Raw genomic sequence first — 27,368 nt, forward strand, 5'->3', positions numbered from 1 at the left:
AACTATCTGAAAGCCAGCTCTGCCAGTTTTCCCAGAGCACAGAGTGCCTCATTCCCTATCTCTGCCCTGAACTCCTTTCACGGTGTGGAGGTCAGCAACTGCAGTGGCTAATGACTCAATCCTTGTAGAGCCACGTGGTGAGCAACATTCTTTAGTTGACAGCGGGATTGCCTGGAGGGAGTAGAAGATGATGACTAGTTTTGATGTGAGTTCAGTAACGACGATACAGTTATCAGAGAAATGGAAGTTTGAGGGTATACAATAATTAATCAAGTTTGAAACACACTGAGTATGTGAGTGCCAAGGGTCATCTGTTATTGAGAAAATAGCTCAGATTTTAGGAAATCTGGTGTGGATTAAGGAACTGTTAGCTCTAAGAAGGAATGGAAGTCTTAGAGACAGATGCAATCATGTAGGGAAAGTGACAAAAGAAAGGATCCTGAGAACATTAACATATAAAAGACGGAAGGAGGAGGAGGAGCAGAAAAAGGAAATTGGAAAAAAGCAATTCAAATTGTAGGACACCTTGGAAAACGTGCCTTTCACAAGAAGGGAAGAGAAAGTTTCAATTACTAAGTAAATAGTGTCAAATACTGAAAATAAATTAGATGAGGATTGAAAAATCATCATTAAATATGGCAATTACAAAATGAGTTGGTGATTCAAATAAGAACAAGTTTAGTAAAACGGAGGAGAAAAAAGCAAGATTGCAATGAGCTAAGGAGAATGGAAGGTGTTAAACAGAAACACATAGCAGACTACTCTCTCAGAAGTAATGTGTGGTGATAAAAGCCTGGAGAAAAATGGGGTTTTAGATGCTGAGGAGAATCAGTCTGGAGATCTGGGGAATGTGGATAAGAGAGATTTGAAAATATTCATAAGCTGAAGGGAAAGAACCAATGGAGAGGGAAGTATTGAAGGCAGAGAATATATCAATGGTGAGGAGTTGAGAGAAGATGGGATCAAAAAGACAGATGAAGAAGTTAGCAGTGCCCTGAAGGAGGAACTTTCCTTCCCTGAAAGATCAGCAGGAGTTCAAACAAATATAATTTTTTTTAATTTTAATAACCAGAAAGATAACTATGCGTTTGGAAAACTGGATCTCTGATAAAAGCAGGAATGCTTAAGCAAGTTGCATAGAAATGAAAATAATAATAATATTATAACAATAAAAACAATAAGAAAATCGATTTTACTTATTAAAAGCCTCTTATGGGCTAGAATTTTCACATGTAATACCATCCATTCTCATATAAGAAAGGCATAATTATTCCCATTTTGCATATGGGAAAATTGAGGCTAAAAGAAATTAAATGACTTGCTAAAGGTCATAAAATTGGAAGCAGCAAAGTCAGGATGGCACAGGTTTATCTGACTCTGAAGCCCACAGTCTTTCCACTCTATTACAAAGCCTCCTTTCATGATAAAGGGCCACTTGAAAACAAAAATTACAGGATAACGCTTCATTAAGAATAATGACCATATATTGTGCAATAAACACAATATATGTTGAGCTTATAATTCAACATACAGCATTTAGGTCAAACTCAAGGAAAAGATACATAACTTACAGAACACTCATTTTCTGACGTGTATAAAATTTTTTAAAACTTTTAGTCAGGAAGTGTTTAGAAATGCTTTGACTAAAATAATGTTAAATCCTAATCACTGAAGATGGACTTTCTGTCATTTCCAAATTTCTGATTAGGTAAAAATTGACTTTCTTTTTGGTATCTTGAGACTGTTTAAGCAAATGAAGAATATGAAAACAAATCCTTCCCACTATTTGTAACACTACTCTCTAACACCGTTGATTTGGCAAAATGAGTTAACTTCCTTTAACTTCAAATTCTTTTCCTGTTAAAAACTGCATTTTTAATATATTTTTCTACTGTAAAAAGTAAGCTGTAGGATTATATTTTAGTATTTTTTAATTCCAAGTGTAAAATTTTATTAAACCTCTACTAGTCTTTTCATTATATATGGATTGCTATGAGCTCCTGTGAATCATAGTTCTAAATCAATTAAAAATATTATATGGTTGTTAAAATATAATAAACTAAAAAATGGATAAGTATTCCCCCTCCAAAAAAACCCCACTATTACTGTTGTAGAATGATGTAGAAAGATTTTTCATTTTAAACTCCCTTATGTTATCAGAACTATGTTCCTTAACCTGTTTTATGAAGATAGTGATAAATTCTATTTATCTACTTTTGCAGTTTCTCATCTACTTTGGATTAGATAAGGGCAAATCCTTAAAATTTAAACTCCTTGGTTTCTTCCAGAAGGTGTATCAGTCTGTTAAAATAGTCACAAAAAAGTAACTACTTGAACTAATCAAGTTTTGAGGAAGTAGCTAAGACCTTTCATCATCAAAATTAAATGTCAATGGTCAGGATACTTTTTCACTACTTTGCTAGTAGTATTTTTGTGATTCTCTATTTTTTAATTTCCTCCTTAAGTCATATTTTGCCATTTTATTGAATTCATCTGTCTTAACCAGGGTTAGTCAAGTAATAAATAAAATCCTGGAAAGGGGGCTTCCCTGGTGGCGCAGTGGTTGAGAATCTGCCTGCTAATGCAGGGGACACGGGTTCGAGCCCTGGTCTGGGAAGATCCCACATGCCGCAGAGCAACTAGGCCCGTGAGCCACAACTGCTGAGCCTGCGCGTCTGAAGCCTGTGCTCCGCAACAAGAAAGGCCATGATGGTGAGAGGCCCGCGCACCGCGATGAGGAGTGGCCCCCGCTTGCCGCAACTAGGGAAAGCCCTAGCACAGAAACGAAGACCCAACATAGCAATCAATCAATCAATCAATCAATCTTTTAAAAAAAAAAAAAAAATCCTGGAAAGGGGGGAAATGTAAATAAAGAGGAGGATAGATAGACATAAATTACACATAAATCTATATTTATATTGATATGTTAAAACAGTGTTCTCAAACTTTAATTTGTATATGAATCACCTGAGGATCTTGTTAGAAAACAGATTCTGACTCACTTGGTCTGGGATGGGGAGGAGACTGCATTTCTAACAGACTCCTGGGTGATGCTCATGCTAATGGTCCATGGTTGACATTTCAAGTAGCAAGATATTACAGACCAGGGATATTAGTGACCTAAGAATTTTGACTCAATGAAAAAATAATTTACACATTTTTTTAATACCAGTACCTTGCACAAATACTGAATTTAATCAACAAAATAAGATGTTATACTTCATAGCATATTTAAAAATTAAGAAAGATAACTTTCTTAGCAAGCCAAAATTCCCCTTTTTAAAGGTCAACTATATTATTTTTACAGCTCATTAAATACTCATTTTAATCTAGTACGACAAACTCTTTCTGTCAATTAAAATATTCCATTCTCACTCTGGCTCTTGCTCTGGCACTCCCTCTCCCTGTTAAACGCTTTTATAAATCCAGTTACTCACTCTAATAACACATCTCCATAACTCTTCTCTAAATGAGAAAGTTCCTGACCTCTTATACCTGGATATCATGCTAGTCTTACGAGGTACTTCAATTACCATCAAAAAGACTTTCATTAAGTATCAGTCTTCTCCTCAAAAACTGCTTTACAAACAGGGTTTTTAAATTATAAGCAAAGAGTAAATGAAAGCATTAGAACTTTATCAGTTTTATCACAGGCTGTTGGCAGCTTAAAACAAAGTTGTGAGCAATATGAAGCACGGATACTGAATCAGCAAATCAGAATAAATTAAACTGAGAAATAATAAAAAATATTAGCATCTTCCATTACATTCCTGGTTTTAGCCCCCAAGTTAACTACCAGGGTAGGAGTGTCCTTGGTAATCCCATTTCCCCAGTTCTCATGACCTTACTAAGTAGACACACCCCCTCGGGCTTATGCAGTGGCACACGTGAGGACAGGGACTGTAACTTCCTGTCTTTTCCATGAGATGCAGCACAGATACAAAGGCCTAGGGACAGAAAGACTGTTTCCTAGAGTGTTCCTGTGTCTGCTCTCTTTCCAGAGAGTAAGAGTAGATGTACCTTCTCCTAGACTCATATATTTATAATACATGAAGTATAATGCTACTTCATAATTTTCTCCTTTATTATCTAAGAGCCTGATATTTACTAGGAGTGCAGGTTTTTCTGTTTCTTACTCCTAATCTATGTGATTTGAGTAATTTCTTTTCTCAAAAGTCTTGCTATAAGTCTTACTTTCTAATTCAACTTAAAAACAATTTTCCTTACCAGCTTCTGTACTGCAGAATAAATAAAATGTACTGCACCTAAAAGCTATACTTGAATAAATCATGACTGCATTGTCAATAGTAAGCCGCATAAGGAGAAAGTAAATAATCTTTCTTGAAAATTCTGCTTGGGCCTATTGCTTACAGTTACGGCCACGTTTTACATCCTTGACTTAAACAAGACAAAACAAAACTTTTCTTTATAATTTAATTGACTCTTGTCAAGGAATTCTAGAACTCAGAGTACTAAAAAAATGTAAAAGAAAAGAAAAAGAAAACCTATGGTAATTAAAAATCTTACTTTGAAATTGTCATATATATTCTTAAACCTAAATTAAGAAACAGTATCTACCTCTTGATTCACCACCAGCATTGATTAGTCTGATCTGGTTATCTACTCTGGAGTCCCTTTTCTCTCTCCTGACCTCTCCTAGGAGAGAAAATGTTGAATTCCTTTGATTAGAGTACGAAAATCCTCTTCAAAAATTAAATCTAATTAGAATTTTTAAATAATCTTAAGAAAACTTCTAGGTTAAAAAATGTTTTAGCTAATCCCATTACAATTAGTATTAATTTATTCTTTAAACATTTGATTATAAATTGGAATTGTCTTTTATTCAAAGTAAAAATCAGACTATTAATTACCAGTGAGGAAAAGGCTAGGTAATATTTTATAAAGTTTAAGGTAATAGATTATACTCATTAGCAGTAAAAGCTCAGTTACATATATTCCTGGGGTGGTGTGGAATGACTCTTTTTATTCTCAATGAAATTAAGGATTTCATTTAGCAAACTTGAACAAATTGATTAGTTTCAGCACATTCAGAACAGCTAAGAATTCCAATATTATAATCTAATCTGTTGTAACTTTTTAGATTTACTTTGAGCAAATAAATAGATTAAGGTGTGTTTCTCTTTTACATAACTTTGCTTTCTTCTTATAAAATCACAGAACCATGTCAGAGCATAGGAAAGAACATCATCACTTTGAGAGCTCTCACACACAATAATGAAAACATGTTCTGCTAATAAATCATTCATTAAGAGTATCTTGATTTACTTCAGTTTAGTTTTGGATCTCCTTCAAAGTACTCTTCCTAACACTTTAATATTAACTTTGGTTGCTATCTTTAATAAATAGTTAACTAAAAATTAATAATAGTAATATATACAAACTTGCATTTGGTTCTAGCCAATAACTGTACTAGAACTAATGTCCCAGTATGTGAATACCCTATACATATCTTCCTTTGAAAGCAATTCCCCAAAGGGCTTACACTAAATAAAGATGTTTATTATTGAAAGAAACATGTAAAAATTATAGCATATTTCAGCTCCATGCTTTTTTTAAAGCTTTGTGATTGTGCAAGCATCATTAACCAACAGACTTGATAAAAAGAGTCACAAAGCTGTTGCATGATTTTTCCATGAAGACAAGGCAAATCAGAACTAAATGCAGGTACATAATTTAATTTCATTATACCTAAAACTATAGTAGCCAACATGCATCTATCAAGTTATTTTTGCTTACTCAAGTCTTGTTTACTTCTAAAAGCTAAGAATTATTAATCCCCCTAATTTTGAATTAATTGAGCTTTAAATAGCCTAGTGCTCTATTTATCTTAAATAAGGTAAAGAAATTATTAGCTAAGAATACCTGAATTACATAATATTTCAAATTAGCCAATATCACTTTAATAAGGCTTACATGTACTATTTTAATCTTAGTTCTTGAATGTTTTGTATTAGGAAAGTCCACAGAATGTTTCTTCACTGGACATTTGTGGGAAAAATAATGAAACTTGAAATGGAATAAAATCCATATTTTTGATCCTCCAAGTTGGTGACTATATTACAAATTTTACATAAAATAACTCAAAAAACACCACCCTGGAGCTCAGTATACATTTTTGCAAAAGATACAAAGTTCCAGCTTCACTGCTGTGTTTCTTTCTTATTGACCCTCTTTTTTTTTCTTTTTTTTTTTTTTTGCCTGCGTTGCATCTTCATTGCTGCGTGCGGTCTTTCTTTAGTTGCAGCGAGCAGGGGCTACTCTTCGTTGCGGTGAACCGGCTTCTCATTGTGGTGGCTTCTCTTGTTTTGGAGCACAGGCTCTAGGCACGCAGGCTTCAGTAGTTGTAGCACACGGGCTCAGTAGTTGTGGCTCACGGGCTTAGCTGCTCTGTGGCATGTGGGATCTTCCCGGACCAGGAATCAAACCTGTGTCCCCTGCATTAGGCAAATGGATTCTTAACCACTGCGCCACCAGGGAAGTCCTGACCCTCTGTCTTAATTAACTTCATTTGTATAGATTGTTGTTACTTTTCTTTTTTTTTTTAATTTTTTTTTTTTTTTGGCCGCATTGGGTCTTTGTTGCTGCGCATGGGCTTTCTCTAGTTGTGCTGAGTGGGGGCTACTCTTTGTTGTGGTGCACGGGCTTCTCATTGCAGTGGCTTCTCTTGTTGCAGAGCACAGGCTCTAGGTGCGTGGGCTTCAGTAGTTGTGGCTCGCGGGCTCTAGAGCACAGGCTCAGTAGTTGTGGCGCATGGGCTTAGTTGCTCCGCAGCATGTGGTATCTGCCCGGACCAGGGCTCGAATCCGTGTTCCCTGCACTGGCAGGTGGATTCTTAACCACTGCACCACCAGGGAAGCCCTACTTTTCTTTTATGCATACATAGCTTAATAGAGAGGGCACTGTAAAATTGGAAGTTGTTATAAAACTTTTCCTCTAGATTAAAAAAAAAAAAACCCTTGCAATATGTTCAATTTCATTTTATTTTTGAATTTAAAAAAGTATGTATACTATATATGTAAAGGAATACAGCCATATTCAAGTGAAGAAGCAGTAGGGATAGTTGCCTTTTTACAGGCTGGAGGGAATTAAGAAAAATGCGGCAAGATCTTTTAGGTCCAGTTTTCCCTTGAGTAGTTGCTGTTGGTATCCATTCATGCTCCATCAAAGGCCTCTGTTCAAAACCATGACCCTCCTCTACTAACCATCCCATGGCTGTGAGCTATAGTTTTAGAATTTCACCTATGCTTGTCTCTCCAAGTCATGAAGTTTAACTTTCTTACTCAAGGTTCCCTTGAAAGCAAAATAACTATAAATGAGAGGAGCACTGGTTGAGGAAAACAACATATCACTGATATTTATCTATGCTGAGCCAGCAATAAATACCACTTTAAGCATAAAATCCAGGTCATTTCCACTAGTTACAAAGCTCACTGGAACTAAAGATATGGTAGATATCAATATAACATCATAGAAATTTTTAAGTGGCAAATACCAAAGGAATGTGTGGGTGTGCATGTGTGTGTGTTCATGTGTGTGTACATAAGTACCTGAAAAATGCTCTGTGGAGTACTATAGTATTATTAATATTTTAATGTCTTGTCGTACTCACCTTACATTTCTTAGTCAACCAAAGTATTAAAAGTCAGCTTAACTACTGAGTTTTCTTAAAGAAACATATTTAATAGCTGTCAGCAATCCTGGCTCTCAATATTTGTAAGATAAAATTAAAATACTTTTTTCGACCTATGACTGTAATATTTCACCAAACATATCTGTGACTACTTCCTATACATCAGAATGGAGAAAATTTAGATCTAGTGACCCTATAAAATAAGAATATGTATTCATCCTGATGAAAGAGTAATGTTGATAAATGTGAGTTTTCAAGGAGTTCTTAGGCTGAATCAGTATTCATAGGTTGGACATTATTTAGGATGTCTTTTTTGCCTGTAGGACAAATTTAAAGTATCTGCACGTGACTTTTTGGTGTTAATGTTATTAATCTCTTAATATATACATACTGCCATGTATAAACTGCTCATGTGATAAACTTTAAAATAATATGAGCTACTTATGAATAGGAAATAGGAGTAATTATGTGCAAGGATTCAGCCTTTTGGTGTTCATCTTAAATGACAGTCATATTCAGAAAACAGTTCCTAAGATAGCAACAAGCACATAGCTGGAATCAAATATTTGTTGAGAGAATAAATAAATGGATGTGCAGAATTTTTATTTACGAGTATATATGAAGAAAAAACTAAACTTTTGATTGTATCATAGAGATTGAGTTCATTTAACAGCTGAAGTTTTTTACATTATTATTAAATAAAACTACTAAGCACCCACATTTGAAATGTTACCAGATTGAGAAAAACACCTGGTGTGTATAATCTGAGATAGAAAATACCAATGTTCACATTATAAGCATAGTAATACCTGCTGTGGCCTGTTCTCTCAGTGCTCGAACTCTGCTCTCCACGTTACCCATCTTAGCAGCAATATTTTTAATATTTTTCATTTCTCCTTCTCTTGGTGTGGTAGTCTTTCTTCCTACATTTTTCCAATACCTAGAGTCCTCAAACAGAAATCTAATTTTCCTTATCCCATTTACTAACTAAATTCTACCTACCACCTTTCTTTCTATTCTTTAATGCTTTATTTTCTTTTTCTCTCTTCTCTTTCATTTTCTGTAGATCAACACTGTCTAATAGAAATATAATGTGGGCCACATAATTGAGTTTTCTACTAGCCACATTAAAAATAATAATAAAAAGAAACAGGTGGAAATAAATTTCAATGTAATTTTTTTGTTTGTTTTGGCCATGCCACCTGGCCTGTGGGATCTTAGTTCCCAGACCAGGGATTGAACCTGCACCCTTGCCAGTGAAAGCACTGAGTCTTACCCACTGGACCGACAGGGAATTCCCTAATGTAACATTTTATTTAGCTTAATATACCAAACATATTATCATTTAACCATGTAATCAGAATTAAAAACATATTGAGATGTTTTATATTCCTTTTTTATGCTAAGTGTTCAAAATTCAGTGTGTATTTTACGCTTACAGCACATCTTAATTCAGATAGCCACACTGCAAGTGCTCAGTAGCCATAAGTGTCTAAGAGTTACAATATTGGATAGTGTAGCCCCAGATCATCAAAGACAAATTAATCAAAATGGTGGTCTTGCCAAATAGAGTGATGGCAAAGTGGTGAACAGTAGTTTCCAGCTCTTAGAAAGTGCGAGGGTTATTGGAGGATCTGTAGTCCTTTCAATAACATCAGAGACTTAATCTTAAGGGACATAGCACAGTAATAGTTTTTGTTATTGCTAACACACACAAAAAGGACTGTTTAGTATTTTAAACATGATACCCCCAAAAAAGATGTACCAAATACAAATTCTTCTGCAATATGACATATTTCTGTAACATGAATTAGTTTATTCAGAGTAGTCACCTTCATATAGGTAAATTTTTCTGGCATATGAATGTTTTGCTCCACTAAGTAACAGTGGCTGAATGCAAAGTACACATGAAGCTGCTGAGGGCGACAGTAGTATACCAGTGACCAGTGACCATTCACCCAACATGCATTTTTTTTTCTCAACTTGGCCTCAGGCTCTGTCTTGAAAATGTTTATTGAAGAATTCTCCACAATTTTTGTACATTTTGCCCTCATCTCTATATTCAGCAGCATCAAAAAACTTTCTTATATCCTCTTCCACCAAGCTAAAGACATTTTTTAAAGCCAGGTCTGTTATTTACTATAGTATGTCTTTAAATTCTTGAAATTAGATGTCTCTTTTTGTACTAAGGGGTGTGTGTGTGTGTGTGTGTGTGTGTGTGTGTGCACAAGCGTACACACTCTGCTTAGAGACCTGTATTGATTTGAGTGGTCTCTTCCAGCCCTATTTTCCCATGAGATCTTTTATTTTTAGTTCACAATTTGCAGAACACCTCAATCCCCCCTTTTACAAGAAGAAACACATGTATCACATTATAACAGGAATGCTTGAATCTATAAATAAACTTCAAGTATGCTATATTTACTCCAAATATTTATGTTCTAATCTCTGATCTTATTTGGTTGAACCCAGTGTCCTTACTTGCAAAATGAGAGAGTTGGACCAGAAAAGTCCTTCCTTTCCAGTTTTTGAGCTCTCTCGTCATGCAAAATTATTCCCATAATTAAAATGATAATTATATATCTTCAGAACTGGATTAATACATTAGACTGAAAATGCGAATACACCCACCAGCCCACCAAAATTCTCATGAAATGACAGGAAAAAATATTAATAAAAAACCTTCTGGTAAAACAAGAAAGAGTGATAGCACACAAAGGACAGAATGATTGCAAGCGGATTGTAGAGCTCCCAAGTAAATGTCAAAAGATATTTAAAATAGAAGGGACTTGGGACATCTGTTTGACAGCTTTATAAAAAAATAGACAATTTCCTAAGGAATCATGAATTTCAAAATTAGCTCAAGAAGTATAAATGTGAAATACAACAAAGAGCAGTGGGGAGCAGAAAATGAAGTTTTAGGCAAACTGCACCAAACTTTGAGGGAATAGATAATTCTCAATTATATGAACTGTTCCAAGACTGAGAAAAAGGTATATGCAGTTTACGAGGCTAGTTTAATTGTAATGCCTAAAACAAAGATTAAACACAAAACATTAAGATTATAGGCCAATCTAAATTTTGCTATGTAGAAAAAAGAAACTTTAAAAATTGCAAATTAAATCTACCAGTGGACGCATCTACCCAAGAATGTAAAAATAATTATACTTATACTTTGGAAAAATCTACTGATACAATTAATATATTAACATATTCAAAGAAAAAATGATCTTCTCAATATGATGTATCCAGTAGATGCAGAAAACTCATTAAATAAAATCTGAAGCTTATTCATAATTTTAAAAAATCATTAACAAAACAGACAACAAAAGTATGTACCAGGGACACAGTAAATATCGTATTTGTTAATCATTCTATGCATTCTCTATAACGTCAAGAAAAAGAGAAGGAGGTCTATTTTCATTACTACTATTCAACAGTGTGCCAAGCATCCTAGACATCACATTAGGATAAGAAAGTTAAAGGAAGCAAAAATATTGGAAAGAAATAGATAAAGTTGTCCAGAAACAGATCAGATATTTATGAAAACTGTTCATGTGATAAATATAATAAGTCAGAGATGAAAAGATGTCCTCATTAATTAGGGATGTTCAGGCAAATTGTTATTATGTTGAAAAAAATGTCTAAAATTGGAGCTGTATATCCCTCTTTACTCAACAAATGCATTCCAGGTAGATCATTAAAAACTACTACTGCTGAATTAAGTGTGGAAGAAACAACTTCAAAAGATTAGAATATTCAGGAATCTAAACCAATTCTCCATTCAGGTTGTTCCTTAACTTCAAGTATATGTTCCTCATTAAAGAAGAGGAACCTGAGTATATGTGATAGAATATGAGAATGGCCCTTGGAGGAAGGCAGGAATCAATGATTCCAGAAGCTCAGGGAATACACTGGCCATGTCTTATGTCTGGACTCACAGTAGAAATAACTCAAGGAACAATATAAGAGCCCTATGGATAGCAATGGAACAGGAATCTAGTTTAGACTAACGGGAGAAATGGGAATAGAAGGGGAAACACATGCTGTGAACACTAACACTCACCAAAATGGATAGGTGTTGGATTTTCTTAAAAAATAGCAGTTGTCAAAATAACATTTACAGAGAATATAGTAGATATCAACAAAGTAATGCTCTATTTGTCGGACATTGTTAGAAATAGGTGGTCCCAAACATCTAATGGGTTTTCCAGATAAATGAATACGTCACCTGAAGGGCCCCAAATTTTTAATGAGTGTTTTTTTTTTCCCTGAAATCTTTCATGTATTTAACCAAAATCCTTAAAGTGCTACATTAACATAATTCATCCCTTTTAATGACTAAGTCACTATAAATATCAAAATATAAATCTATAAAGGAGATCATATAATAAAAGCCTTTCATTTAAAAGAAGTAGAATCAGATTGTACTCCAAACACTATGTGGTGAATCAGTAATTCATTCTGCTCATCATTTAGTTTGTGATTAGGAAATATTTACAGAGAGGAAGGAAGGAAGGAAGGGAGGGAGGAAGTGAGGGAGGAAGGGAGGGAGGGAAGGAGGGAGGGAGTGGGAAAATATAATTACACCATTAGAAATTTCTGAAATGTGTAAGGATATTTTTTCTTTAATCTGCTTGTCAAACCTTTGATGTAGACATTAATATCCCAACTCTAAAAAGGAAAATATTGAGTTTCAGACAGTTTAATTGGCCTAAGGTCACAAAGCTAGTAAATCTGTCTCTAAAGCCAATGACATTTCTACCACACGGTTCTGCTTCCTTGATACAGTGGTCCCCACAAACACTTTGTGGCATCACTTAGACCTCCCCGAAGCATGTTGTCCTCAGCTTTGCGATGGCTGGGTGAAAGTAACTTTGAATATGTTAAGTATTCCTTATTATGTCTATTCTAAATGTGTCTAGTCATTTTCTAATGTAATGCATTTGAAAATACGTGTAATATCTTGTCATTTAAAACAATATGAGGAAGGATCTTCCTGGTGGTCCAGTGGGTAGGACTCCGAGCTCCCAATGCAGGGGCCCGGGATTTGATCCCTGGTCGGGAAACTAGATCCCGCATGCATGCCACAACTAAGAGTCCACGTGCTGCAACTAAGAAGTCCGCATGCCGCCACTAAAGATCCCGCATGCCACAGTTAAGACCCGGTGCAGCCAAAATACATAATAAATAAATAAATAAATAAAATATTAGAAAAACAATATGAAGAGATATATATCTACATACATATATTAGATAGATGATAGGTAGATAGATAGATATAAATAAAACTAGGGATAGATATAAAACTTTTAACCAGACTAAGTTTCAAAAATAAAAGGAAATGAAGTCAGGGAGGAGAACATATACTTGGGGAAATTATAGGAGGAAGTAACTGTATTTTTTTTTTTCTCTCCCAGTGATCACTATTTGGGAAGCCACAGAATATTTCAGAAAAATAAATCTGTTATTCAACTTAATCTACAGAAAAATAGGGAATCTCCAGGAAAGTTATCTCGAAAGGTAAGACTTTCTTAGCTTTGGTTTCAATTAGCAAATGTATTATTTTAAGGACAATATTCCCATCCTTATGGATTATTGCCATTTTGTGACTAAAATATGTTTAATGAATACATATTTGAGTATATTTACTGAAACATAATGAAATATTTATCTTTATGTCTGTTAACAATTTGGACTGAAGCAATTACATGAACACACTACTGCAACCTCAGTATGATAAATCTACTAGTCTCTTGAAAAATCATTTATGAGTAACTTATTAATGTTATCTTATTCATACTATCCATGAATCCACCAGGAAATGAATGGAATAGAAAAAGTGAAGGGGAAACCATGAAAGGAAGAAAAATAACACAACTCTTGTTCTATCTGAAGACTACAGTGGTATCAACACAGTTTAAATCAAGACAGATTAATATTCATAATATATATAATAAAACTACTTAGAAAGGGATTACTGTGCTTTAATGACAGTTTCATGGTGTTAGATATAAATTTTATTCCCTGTGTGATGTCTTGAGTTACTTCAAACCCAAATTGCACAGTATGCAGTAAACTTTGATATTTTAGCAGTTTTTATCTGTAGAATCTTCCAATCACCTGCTTTAGGCAAAAATCCCATCACCCTGTCATTTACATCAGATAACAGACTTGCAGTGCATGACTTTTTTTTTCTAGTCTGAGGTGCTTCATCATAAAAAGTGTCAGGTGGTGCATTAGGTTGCAATATATCTATGTGGAACATAACATAATGAGGCCAAAAGAGAGTTGTTTAGAAATGTCTTTTGGAACTGGTACCCAGCTCAGCCAGTGTTGACAGCTCCAGGGCCATGCATCTGAACTCTCCACAAAGAAACATTATAAAGTACAACTAATACCCTCAGTATTAATAAATCTAAGAGTCTTCAAATTGTCCTCAGTGTTGATGAAAAAGCTGAAATTATCATGTTTCATTTCAATGGGGGGGTGGGAGAGAAAATGTGTAATTCAAATTTCTACTCGTTTCGAAGTTGCATATTGCTAAAGAAGAAAAAAACTATCTCATTGGTAGTAATCCACAAATCATACATATTTCAGTTTCATGTAAATTAAGGTTTATTCTGAAATGCATATAACTCCACTACTTTGATGTAATATGTATCCAGCATATATTTTACATCTGAAACTTTAATATTTCTATCATATTTACTCTTTACAACAATTCCATGTGTCAAATATTATTAAAAATAAGGACACTGAATCCCAGGGCGCTCATGACTTTCCTCAGGTCACATTCATGGAACTGGTAAGTAGAGGACCTTGGATTTGAGCCCAGTCAGTGAGTCTTCACATACCTTATGCTACCAATTTATATTACAAAAACACTTAGAACTTATGGGCTACACTCAAAAGTCTTAGATGTGGTTTCAGAGCAATTAGTCAAAATTCTACCTTTATATGTTTTTTTGGTGTTGTTTTGTTTTCCACAGCTTTATCCACATACCCCAAAGTCTGGGCCATGATAGGTATTCAATGATAATTAACCACATTAAGTATATATTAGGTGTCAGGCACTGTTATTAGGGCTTTACATGTATTAATTCGTAACAGCCCTAAAGCAAAAACAATAGGATGTTAGACTATATGATATTTTAGTCTTTTACTATTAAAAACTCTAAAACTTTATTAATGTTAGTTAAGACACTTAAAATTTCAAAAATTTACTCATGATATTGAAAATATTGAGGAGCATAGACATTGGTGTGTTATGTCAAAATGATGTATATGTTGCAATCTGATGCATCACACTTTTTGTTGTAAGGTTTTAATACCCATTGAGTAGATTAGATTATAATTTCAATTGAAAACCTTGTATTTGAAGAAAATTTAAAAAAATAATAATTGCCTTGTTTTATAAAATATTCTTTCAGGAATAGACATAGTATGCTGATTAATTTAATATAACTGAGAAAGTTTATCAATTTGTGACCCTTCTTCATGGTCTGAATTGCTATATTTAAAATAAATGACCAATGATTTTTTTTCTTTTATATATCTATGGTAAGGGAATGGTGAATGGTCTTCTCTCTTATTATTTAAAATAATGTCAAAATTATCTATGATTTTCATAATTTCAGCTGTAAGCTAAACATTTATGAATAATTAAATTTTCTTTCTAGTAAAACAACATAAAATTGGCTTGATAATATTCTTTTTATATAATATTAGGAATATAATGATAGTTATCATTCTATTAAATTTATTGACACCATCAACTTTCAGTAGATATTTCAGAGTATTCTAATTGTAAAAGGCATTGCAAAGCTCAATTCATCTTAGATGGCTTTTCTATTTTAAACTCACTTCTATTACACTGATATATAGTGATTTAATTCATGTTCCATGAGATTATTCATAAAACATGTTGAAAGTCTTTAGAAATCATCCTATATTTCAAAATTTTTAAATTCCTGTCTTGATTAGAAGTGATGTGAATGGCTGAGACTTTTTAAAAAATTTTTTCTTCCTTTCTCTCAAGTTTGATCAAAAGTATTGCCAACATTGTAGACATTAATCGTAAAATTAAGATTTCTTTCTAGTTCAAGAAAACATTCACAAAACATTTACAGCAATAGATTTCTGTATGAAAAAAAGGAAAAAAATACCTTAATGTTTTTCTTAAGACAAAGGTATGGCCCTCACCTTTGGAGAAAAGTAAATTGCACAATATATTCCATGGACAACTGCTCAAACTTTCCTCCAACCCTTTGAGATCCTTTAGATAAAATTTTTTTCTTGTAAGTCACTGTATGACAATGGACAATTCCCCCTCCCCCAAAGGTATCTCTGGAAGCCAAGTAAAGTGGTTTTTAAATGAATATGATTATGTTATTCAGAAAGATGCAAATAAGTCATATTATTTATATGCTGCTTTGGTTTTAACTTCTGAAATAAGGCAAATGCCAAATACTACACTTCAAATCTTAATACCTCTATTCTGGCTCTGGTTTTCACTCTCTATTTTCCCTTCCCTTTCACTGTCCTCTCTATGCCTAAAGTTTTGCTTTCTCTACTGCAGAAAAATTTGTCTTAACCACTATGACACTTTCAGATTTCATCAGCCAGTGACTCTAGAGGTAAATTCCTACTGAGTAAGCCTCATGTTTTCAAGTTCCTTAGCATTTCTACAAAGCATTCTTTTTTCATAGCATGCACTCAAGGTACTATAACAATAACCTTATTCTTTCCATGTTACTTAGCTTCCTTCTTCTTTCTCACAATACAACCCAATATAAAAATTAATTTACCTTTGACCTTAAGCCATGTAAAGGTTTTCCTTCTGATGTTTTCTATCAGAAATTCTAATAGGCAGTTTTAAAAATACATTGTGTGTGTACTGACATACAGGATTACATGCATCCCAGGCATGGAGGAACTCATTCAGCTGTCAAACTTAACGTCACTGTGTGGTGAAAAAGTGCAATTATGATGGAGTATATTTGCATTTTCTGCAGACTTGCATAGGGTTTTCATGGATGCCCATTCCAGAAGAGCTAATCAAGGAGTTATGATGTGAGTGTGTGTGTGTGTGTGTGTGTGTGTGTGTGTGTGCATGCATACATGTGGACCAGAGGACTCATATTTTAAGATGAGTAGTTCCTGCTCATCTTGCCAGAAAAATACAGTGCCATCTGATAACTCCTGGAATTTACACCTATCAGTAGTTGTCTTTCATTCGCATAATTGAATATTCATGAGATGGAAGGTTCTCTTACGCTGACGTTTTGGTGGCAAGGTATGGAAAATCTGAAAAAAGGAGGAGTCCATTCTGTGTCTGCCGGCCAATCTGGCAAGCTGTCAAGTCTTATACTGCCACGGATTCGTGGCCTAAATGTAAAGAAAATGTGCACGTATGTGGGAGAACTGGTGTCTGAAAAACTGCCTTCCTGCTGGGAGAAATTAATGTTTGACCTTGGTGATGGCAGTATGTTTTTCAACTATCCTTGGGGTTTATCCTCAACCAAAGCTCAGCTTTCTGTTTTACTTTTGAAAAGAATGCTTATACAGTTGAGGAGAGTCTTATAAGGTCTTTAAAACAAAGTATTAAAATGATAAATGAGAGTTATCAAAAGAGGTGAATAAAATGACAGCAGGAAGTTATGGACCTATTTTTATCTGGTATTCGTTCCTATTCACTCTATAAATATTAATATATTCTGCTGTCTACAGCCTGAAGATGACCACAGTCAGTTTTATCTGAACCAACTTCTAGAATTTATGCATATTTGGAAAGTATCCAGGTAAGACATTTTATTCCTGTTCCAAGACTACTTTCTGACTGAGTTCTCAAGTGCCAAATCACAATATTTTTCAGTCGATTATAATAACTGTCCTTTCACTAGTACTGTGGAAGCTATTGTACTTTTAATAGATATCTCCCTTTGGCAAATTCTGTTAATAATTATCTATTCTTCGCAGCTATTCAGATACATAGAAGAGCTGCTAACACCTTCCAGAACAATCTAACATTCATTTAAAAATATCTCTGCTACCGGTTATTACATTTTCAAGGATTTTTTTCCTTATTCATTTTGTAAATTTGATTGTGCATGTGTCACTAAGCTCTTTGTATAACTGAATTCCCATAGTTTGAAAGTCACCATCTCCTGCTTTAAATTCCTTTCTGGAACACCCTGAAAATAATTGGTACATTATAAACAGAGGAGTGTGACTTCAAATTGGAAAACTCAAGTGACAGCAAATGAACATATCCTAATTGAGTCTGATATCTCAACGTATGCATGTATTATTTGAAAGAACAGACCTATCAGGAAGCTAACCTGGGAGAAGATATCAGTGCTACAGGGTGCCTTTATCTGGAATTAAAGTTGTTCTGAGCTGAATGAGCAAAAAATGGAGTGTGGGAGGTATATGTCATAAATCTCTAAAGCACAGCCCGATATAAGAATGAGTTTAAATTGTTTTTAGTGACTATTAATAATAGCTATCACTTCCTGGAGTTCTAATACATTTTGTATACATCGTCGCATCTAATTCTCCCCACAACCCCATAACAATACATATTATCTTACTTCAGAATCAAGGAAACTGAAGTTCTGGAAGGGTAAATAACTTGCCTGGGGTCAGCCGCTCAGTTTGTTAGTAGTAGGATTCACATCAGGGCTGTCTGCAATTTGCAAAGGCCACATTCTTTCATTAAACTATCATATCTTTCCATTTTTTTTTCCTTTTTTGTGTCTTTCTCTCCCCCCCTCCCCCCGCCCCAGTATTCGGCCTCATACCATAAAATCATAGAATGGGTAAAACTTAGGAGGACTTTTGATATAATTTAATTCAAATTTTTACTGTATTGCTAATTACATGCATCAGATAGGTCCCCATCAAAATGGCATATTAAACAAAGGTTGTATTCCAAAATAAATTTATAAAGCAACAACTACCACAACAACAAACGCAGAGAGAGGCATCAAACCTGACAAATTCTTTAATAATTGGGGAATCCCTGGGAATCAGAGACCTGTTTTGAACTGTTCTGTGGAGGGCGGTGACTTGTAGGTGGCTGCTACCTGGGGCACAGAGAGACAAAAGGAGGCTGTGAGTCCCATAGGATTTATTCGCTCACTTTTCTTTTTTTATTGTATTTTTTTTATTGAAGTATAGTTGACAGACAACATTTCTTCATTACTTTTCTTCTTTTTGTTGTTCCTCCAATTGGGTAATTTCAAGAAATCTGTCTTTGAGTTTACTGAGTCTTCTGCTTGGTCTAGTCTATCAAATTCTTCAGCTCAGTCATTGTATTCTTTAGTGCAAAGATTTCTGTTTGGTTCTTTCTTATGTTTTCTACCTCTTTGCTGAATTTCTCATTCTGTTCTTGTATTGTTATGCTAAGTGCATTAAATTCTTTTTCTGTGTTCTCTTGTGGTCCTCTGAGCATCTTTAGGACAATCATTTTGAATTTTTTGTCAGACAATTCTTGTATCTCCATTTCTTTGGGGTCAGTTGCTGGAAGTTTACTGTATTCTTTTGGTGGTGTCATATTTCCCTGATTCATTGTGATCTTGTAGCCTTGCATAGCTGTCTGTATGCAGGAAGAAGCAGTCAACTCTTCCAGACTTTATGGGCTGCCTTCAGTACGGGAAGACCTTCACCTACAGGCGAGGGCCAACTGGAACGTGCTGTGACCCTGGGCCTAGTGGTGCCAGGCACCAAGTGCAGGGTTGTGAGACAACGCCAGGTCAGGGGGTCGGGGGGCATGATGTCTCCTCAGCTCAGGTCACTGGGTCCACAGCATCGACAACCGTGTGGTCCTTGGTAAGCACTGTGGGGGGATCTGCAGTAGCTGCCAGGGCTGTTGCGATGCTCAGTGGTGCCTCCAGGTCCAGCAGCTAGGGACCAGGGCAGGCAGCAGCTGCTGCTGGAGCTGGTGGTGTACATACTCACAGCTCTGGGGGCCAGGTGCAGGCGCCTGTGGAGTGGCAGGAGCTGGCTGCAGACACTCATATAGTTGGGGGGTGGGGGGCAGGGCCAGTCTCAAGGGTGAGGACTAACTGTGGGGGCACTGGCAGCTGCAGGGATCCTGGCTGTTGGTGTGCACTTCTGTGGCTGCAGTCTCTCTCCATGGGCACGTGCATGGCAGTGAAAGCCAGTGACGAGAGTCAGGACAAGGGTGTGCAGGTGCACAGCTTGGGGGCTAGCTGCAGATGAGCCCAGTGGTGCAGACCAGTGACAGGAGAAAGGGCCAAATCTGCCCCAGACACAGCTGTGGGTATCTTGGCTGTCAGTGTGCACTCTCATAGGTGCCAGATCTCACCACAGATGTGTACATGGCAGCGGACGCCAGTGACAGAGGTCAGGCTAGTGGCATGCAGGTGCACAGTTGGAGGGGCTGTTGGAAGGGGTCAGTCATGGGGAATAGACTTGCACCTTGCACTTGAGCAGCCACTGAGGCCTGGGCTAGCTGCAGGTGTGGATCTCAGGGTCTGGCAGGGGCGGTGCAGTGGAGGAAAACAAAACCAATGAAATCTACGGGGAGTCTGTGGCAGCTGTGTTGGCTGTTGGTTTCTTCAGTAGTGAAAGCTACTGAGGCTTTCTGCAGAGCAGGTGGCTGGGAACCATGGTAACTCCCACTGCATGGCTGATGCTGGTAGCCACTGCCCTTCTTCCTTGTTCTAGCCACCTTTATCCGTCTCAGCTTTGCTGGTCTCTGGGTGAGATGAAAGCAATGCAGGTCCTTCATGCAGTGTCCCAAAAGGCTGGGGAAGCTGCTCGCTCACCCCACTCCTCTTTTCCAAGAGAGGGGAACTCGTTCTAGCAGGGGATTTCCCTCTTGGCACTGAGCAGTGCTGGCCTGGAGGATGGGATGATGCAGGCAAAATGAAGCTATTCTCTCTTCCCTCTTTATGGAATTATTCTCAGGGGTTTTTGCTTCCCACTGTGTTGTTGAAGTTTCTTGGGTGGTTTCCTGAGCTCTCCCCAGAGCTGTTTTTGTCCGTGGATAGCTATCCGTTGATCTTTGTGAGGAGAGAGAGGCTGGGATTTCTTATTGCGCCACCTTGGTAACCCCCAGGACTTTGCTTTCTGAAATACAATGCTACTCTGCCTGCGTTCCTCAGACCACTTTATGATGTGACGAGACCAAGCATTAGAGGGCACAAGCTTTGATTTCAGTGTCCCTCTTCTCTGACTCAACTTCCTCTTAGAAGTTGGGCAAATCACATACCTTCATTGGTTCCTAGGAGTTTTCTACAAAATAGATATAATACCTAATAGAAAGGTGCTGAAGCAGGTGAATTCTTGAGGGTTTTTTCTTTTTAAATTTTAGGATCAGGTTTTATATAAAAATCCTCCAATAGCCAAAATCTTTCACAGTTCCTTTCCTACACCTCCATGGACTTTTACATATTCTATGCATTTTGTCTAACTAAAGTGGCAACTTAATAAAGACTGAGAAGGCAGCTCCTGTAAAATATATTGGTGTGTTTTTAACCCTGTGTTTTGTGTTGTATGACTGATTATTCAATTCAATTCAGGAGTTTTCAGGACAAACAGGAAGGGAAAGTTAATAACATTTGGGAAAATAATTTTAAACAGTGAAGCCAAAAGAATCTCTGCTCAACTCACGTCTATTCCACCTAAGTATAGATAAAGCTGAAGCATTAAGAGAAGCTTAGAGAAAAAAGCAAAAATACCAGAAAACACAGAGGTTTGGTGTCAAAGACAACACCATTTATGATAAGTATATGTCATTAATTCTAAAACCAATTCTCTGAAAAGTTTTGCATATTTAATATTTCTCAATTTATTTGTCATTATCTGCTTATGAATCCCTTTGCAACTTATATTTTAAATTGAGAGTAGTTTGATATAATGAACAGTCTTTCAGAGGTTTGGTTAAGTTGTCATGGATTTCTCTGGAGTTCTAAAGTTTTCAAATACGTTTGTAGTCTATCAAGTTATACCAAGTTTATAAGGCATCCATCTGAAATGACATTAAAAGTACGTCAACAGTAATCCTTTTTAAACCATGTTTGCTATAGAAACATGGACAAAGCAGAACTTGTGATAAATGTGCTAAAGTTAATATAAGTTTTCCTACCCAACTTTAACCAAAGTTCTTTTTTTCTTTCCAGACAATGTCTCTCAACAGTAATCAAAAAATATGACTCCCACCTGAAATACCTATTGAAAACCCAGGTATTAACTTTTGTTACTTCTTTAATTAATTCAATAAGATTTTATTAATTTTCTACTCTTTTTTCTAAAGCTTTGCAAGTTTCTGAAGCTACAAAGATGAATAAAGCAGGGGGTCTACACTTGAGTGACTTTCATTCTATCATGGCAAAACAGAAAAGTAAACAGATGTGTGTAATAAAGTGTCATAGGCACTATGAAAGACCTATGTGTATACAGGACACACAAAAGAGGGTTATCAATTTTACTTATTTGATCTGAGTGTTGAAAAATAAGTAAGCCAGCCAGAGAAGGACCGCGGTAAGGAAAGTGCAAAGTAGGGATAACTATAAGCATACAACAACATGAACAGAGCAGGTAGCAAAGAGCCTGGTGTGATTAGGAAACTGTATGTACTTTGCAATGGCTACAATTAGGATTCAAGGTGAGAGCCTGGAAAAAAGACCAGATGAAAGGGACAAGCAGGAACCAAGTTACATAGGGTCTTAAGGACATTTTATGGACAATTTAATGATTTTCTAATTTATCAGCTGATGACATAGAGCCGTTATGCAGGGCGGTAGAATGACAGATGGGTGATTATAGGACATTTCATTAACCCAAAGAAATGAGGAGGGCATGGACAAAAGCTCTACTATAGGGAAGGACAGGAGGAGGCAGATTCATAACAGGTGAAAATCTGTAATTTACATGACTTGCTGAAAAACTGTGAGCAATGAAAAAACACAGTGTTTAGAATACCTCCAGATTCCTGGCTGCTGACTGACTGCATGGAGACGTCAATTAACTAAAACAGTGAAGACAGGAGAAGCTAGCTTGGCAGGGAACATAATGGATTCAGTCCAAGACTACTGAGATTTGGCCACCTATTGGGCATCCAAGTTGTAGTCACCATTAAGCAGATCATTTCTTATAGCTTGTTCTTCCAGGGAAGGATCAGTCTTCCACAGATAAAACATTGTATGATTACAGAAAACGAGGTAAGAGAAAGTATTGAAAACAAGACTCCTTTTTCCATTAAAAAAAATGACTCGATATATATAAAAGGATATAGATCTTAAGTAACTACTCCTAATATTAAAAAACAGTAAAGGGTTCTGAAAATAATAAGTTATATTTCTTGATGTAGATACCAATCTCATACGTGAATTCCACATAAATATGTAAAGATATGGTGGTGACAAATACACAGCTCATAGTCCTTCCCAAATTGTAATCCTCTCACTCTAATTCCATTTTTCTTTCTTGAGCCTGGCCTGAATCTGGAAGTTTAAAATGTGGAATGTGAAAAGAGTTCACAATTAAATTAAGTCTCATAAAAGTGTCATAATTACTACTTCTTTGTCATAGTCATTCTTTCTAGCATAGAATTTGAAATTTACCAGGTACCCAGGGCACATTAAGACTTCATTCCTAGATCATTTATGTCTCTTGACTAGACACAGATATACTTTTGAGGTTATCATAACTTACTTATGGATGAATTTTAATTATCGAAATGTCTCAGTACTGCTCATGTATCATAGATATCTTTTTACAAACACACAAACACATGCACAAATTTTTGAGAATCTGTAACAGTTCTTAATTTCCAAATATAGAAGTTTGATCATACCACTTACATACGAAGCCTTCAATGTCTTCACTTTGAAAGAAACCATTTTTGAAAGAAACCAATTGTTCCAAAATGACTGAAAAGTTGGCAAAACATCAAAGAAATACTGTCTTTATATTATCACTGGCAAATAGTTATTATCACCCACATCTGAATTATTTTATAAATAGGCCACAGTGTCTGCAACTTTCCACATGAACTCCCCCCAAAACAATGAACTTTTTAAATGACATTCTTCCTACTAAGCATCAATAGCTAAATATCTAAGAAATGAGGACAGACTGTGATATTATCAATTCACAATTTTGCACTTTCTATTTGTTTGACAAGTGCATTAAGTAGCATTTCATCAGCCTTGAAAACAGTACCAATTTGAAGAATAATTTTTATATTTCTCAAACTTGGATTATTACATGATTTGAAAAAAAAATAACAAGCAGGCTGAATAAATATGCCATGAATATTATTGAATAATATGGATAACTTACATTTCCAAATATTTTATTTCCTCAGCAATGGCTATTAACATATTTCAGACTTGACATTTCAGATTGGGCATCCTAACTATTATGTTTGTTAAATGGCTGACTTTGTAAGTAATGTACATACAGCTTTTTCTTTGGGCATTTTTTTTCCTCTCTTCTATTCTACTCATAATTAAGGAATGTTTTCTGTATTCATGCTATATTCTGAATTCATCTCTAACATTTAGGAGAAATTAAGAATAGAAGAAAGAGAAAGAATTTTCCCCTAAGGTATTACTTAATGCTTACTTAGTACAAATTACTGAACTATTTATTCACTGGAATCAACAGAAATCAAAGTCAGAACCATGCTCTGAAATTGCTGATGATCTAGTTGGAAAGACAGCATGTTCACATAATGCACATAGAGCAGTGTATGTACAGGACAAAGCAATGTAAAACCAGATTTCAATCTAGATGGAAGAATCAGCTTCTGATTCAAAGTTGCTTTTTCCTAGTAGCCTCTAGTGCATTGTCTCCAAAATTTTATTTAAATGCCAAGTAGGACCTTTAGAGACAGTAAGCAATGCCTATCACTGATGACAAACCTACACTAGGATCTAGCAAGTGATGCACTAATTGTAAACCAGATGGATCTGGACTGAGAAAAATCTATTCATGCTTCAGAATGTAGTTTGGCTTCATGAAACATCTGCCTGGTGTGAAATGAGCTAAAAGCCTCCAAACCCTTTACCATCAAGCCCATGGCTCAGAGGATGTACCAACTAGATAATCAGAAAAATACGGCATCTCTATTATTCAGGTATAAGTAATTCAATGAGGAAGGCAGAATAATTCTTAACTCACACTTTCCTCTCCTTAAGACCCAAATCCAACAATATTTAGCCTCTAGAGAGAGACCAAAAGTTCCATTTATAAGGAGAAAGAAAGGGGGCACATAGGGATCTGATAATATATATTTACTTTTTTAGAACTGAAGCTTTGTTAGTAACAAGCAGATCAACTGTTGGATTTTCAGAAGTTTCGATATCAAACATAATTTAATCAGAGTGGCAGTAAAGACAGAATTTAGGAGCAGAGATTCCAAAGTCAGGTAAACGTATTTGCAAACCCTCTGCCGCTAGGGAAGCTTTTATTCAGCCATCCTTGAGTTTATATTATTCATCACTAGAGTGAAGATAATAAAATAATGTGATGTTTTTTAAAATTAACTGAACAGTAGATGTAATGTGCTTAATATTATATAGTGGCTGGAAGATAAAAAATGTTCAAGAAAAGATAAGTACAAGTGTTATTTTATTGCTATTAGAGTTCTTATTTTTAACACTATTACTAAAGTAGAGGATTGTATAGGATCTAGAAGAAAAATGTCACAAAACTGATTTGCATTCACAACAGAGTATAAGAGGTGGGAAAGGAGTAAAAAAATCATAAGAAGAAAATAGGGTGAAATGAATTGGTAACAAGGACCAGCTGAAAGGTCACAAAAGGAGAAGTCAAAGACATGAAGGAGATAAAGTCAGGTTACAAAGGAAATAAAACACCTTTGCAGAACTGGAACCTACCTTAGCAGAAATAAAGGGCATACTGAAACTACTAAAAGTCAAACCTATGTATAGAACACTGCCAGACACGAAGAAGAAGAAAACTGAAAGATCTTCAATAAGGAAGATAATCACTAAGCAACATCATCTGCATTCCTAGTGAGATACAGAATTAAAGGTTTTTGTCAAAAGAATGACATGATCTGATGATTTAAGATTTGTGCAGTGAATTATATAATATATGAAGAACAAACACACACACACACATACACACACACCCATTAAAGAAGAAGAACTAAGCAGACAATCTTATTACACAATAAGTTTGGTACAAAATATTGCCAATATCATAGGATCTGCTTTTACACCACTTCATATCTCTTTTCTTCTACAGAAGAGATATCCTTTGGTGAAAAGCCATGTTGTAGCTTTTCTTTGCCATTTCAGCACCAAAGTATGCATCCATTATCAATACAGGCACCTCAAAGATATTTCAGATTCAGTTCCATGCCACCACAATAAAGTAAATATGGCAATAAAGTGAGTCACATGAATTTTTTTTCGTTTCCCAGTGCATATAAAAGTTATGTTTACACTATACTGTAGTCTATTAAGTGCGTAATAGCATTATGTCAAAAAAAACACAATGTACATACCTTAGTTAAAAAATAATTTATTGCTAAAAAAATGTCAACCATCATCTGAGCCTGCAGTGAGTTGTAATCGTTTTTGCTGATGGAGGATCCTGCCTTGATGTTGACGGCTGCTGACTGATCAGGGTCGTGGTTGCAGAAGGTTGGAGTGGCAGCAGCAGTTTCTTAAGATAACAATGAAGTTTGCCACATTAATTGACTCTTCCTTTCATGAACAATTTCTCTGAGGCATGCAACGCTGCTTGACAGCAGTTTACCCACAGTAGAACTTCTTTCAAAATTGGAGTCAATTCCTCTCAACCCCTACCACTGCTTTATCAACGAAGTTTATTTAATATTCTAAATCCTTCATTGTCAGTTCAACAATCTGCACAACATCTTCATCAGGAGTAGATTCCATCTCAAGAAACTACTTTCTTGGCTCATCCATAAGAAGCAACTCCTCATCTGTTCAGGTTTTATCATGAGATTACAGCAATTTAATCCCACCTTCAGGCTCCACTTCTAATTCTAGTGCTCTTGCTATTTCTATCACATCTGCAGTTACTTCTTCCAATGAAGTCTTAAACTCCTCAAAGTCATCCATGAGGGTTGGAATCAACTTTTTGATTCCAACTCCTATGAATGTTGGAATCCTATGAATGTAGATATTTTGACCTTTTCTTTTGAGTCACAAATGTTCCTAAGGGCATCTAGAATGGTGAATCCTTTCCTGAATGTTTTCAATTGACCTTGCCCAGATCCATCAAAGGAATCACTATCTATGGCAACTATAGCTTACAGAATGCATTTCTTAAATAATAAGACTTAAAAGTCAAAATTACTCCTTGATCCATGGGCTGCAGAATGGATGTTGTACAAGCAGATATGTAAACAACATTAATCTCACTGTACATCTTCATCAGAGCTCTTGGGTGACCATATGCATAATATCAATATTTTGAAAGGAATCTCTTTTTCTGAGCAGTAGGTCTCAATGGTGGGCTTAAAATATTCAGTAAACCATGTTGTAAATAGGTATACTGTCATCCAAGCTTTTTTGTGCCATTTATAGAGCACAGGCAGAGCAAATTTTGCATAATTCCTAAGGGCCCTAGGATTTTCAGCATGGTAAATGAGCATTGGGTTCAACTTAAAGTCACCAACTGCATTAGCCCCAAACAAGAGGGTCAGCCTGTCCTCTGAAGCTTTGAAACCAGGCATTGA

The 27,368-nt window shown here is 35.7% G+C and overlaps 1 protein-coding gene across 3 annotated transcripts in view; it reads left to right on the plus strand.

Annotated features, from left to right (window-relative positions):
* PIK3C2G (phosphatidylinositol-4-phosphate 3-kinase catalytic subunit type 2 gamma) overlaps positions 1-27,368 on the plus strand; it is a 358,923-nt gene that overhangs the window by 23,786 nt on the left and 307,769 nt on the right. For all 3 annotated transcript variants that reach the window (XM_059934511.1, XM_059934512.1, XM_059934513.1), the window contains exons 5-7: positions 13,072-13,174; positions 17,384-17,454; positions 21,805-21,868. In XM_059934511.1, coding sequence (XP_059790494.1) covers positions 13,072-13,174; positions 17,384-17,454; positions 21,805-21,868 — 238 coding nt within the window. The remainder of the gene's footprint in view (positions 1-13,071; positions 13,175-17,383; positions 17,455-21,804; positions 21,869-27,368) is intronic.

This window comes from Balaenoptera ricei, chromosome 10 (genome assembly GCF_028023285.1).
Source record: "Balaenoptera ricei isolate mBalRic1 chromosome 10, mBalRic1.hap2, whole genome shotgun sequence".
Lineage (NCBI taxonomy): Eukaryota > Metazoa > Chordata > Mammalia > Artiodactyla > Balaenopteridae > Balaenoptera > Balaenoptera ricei.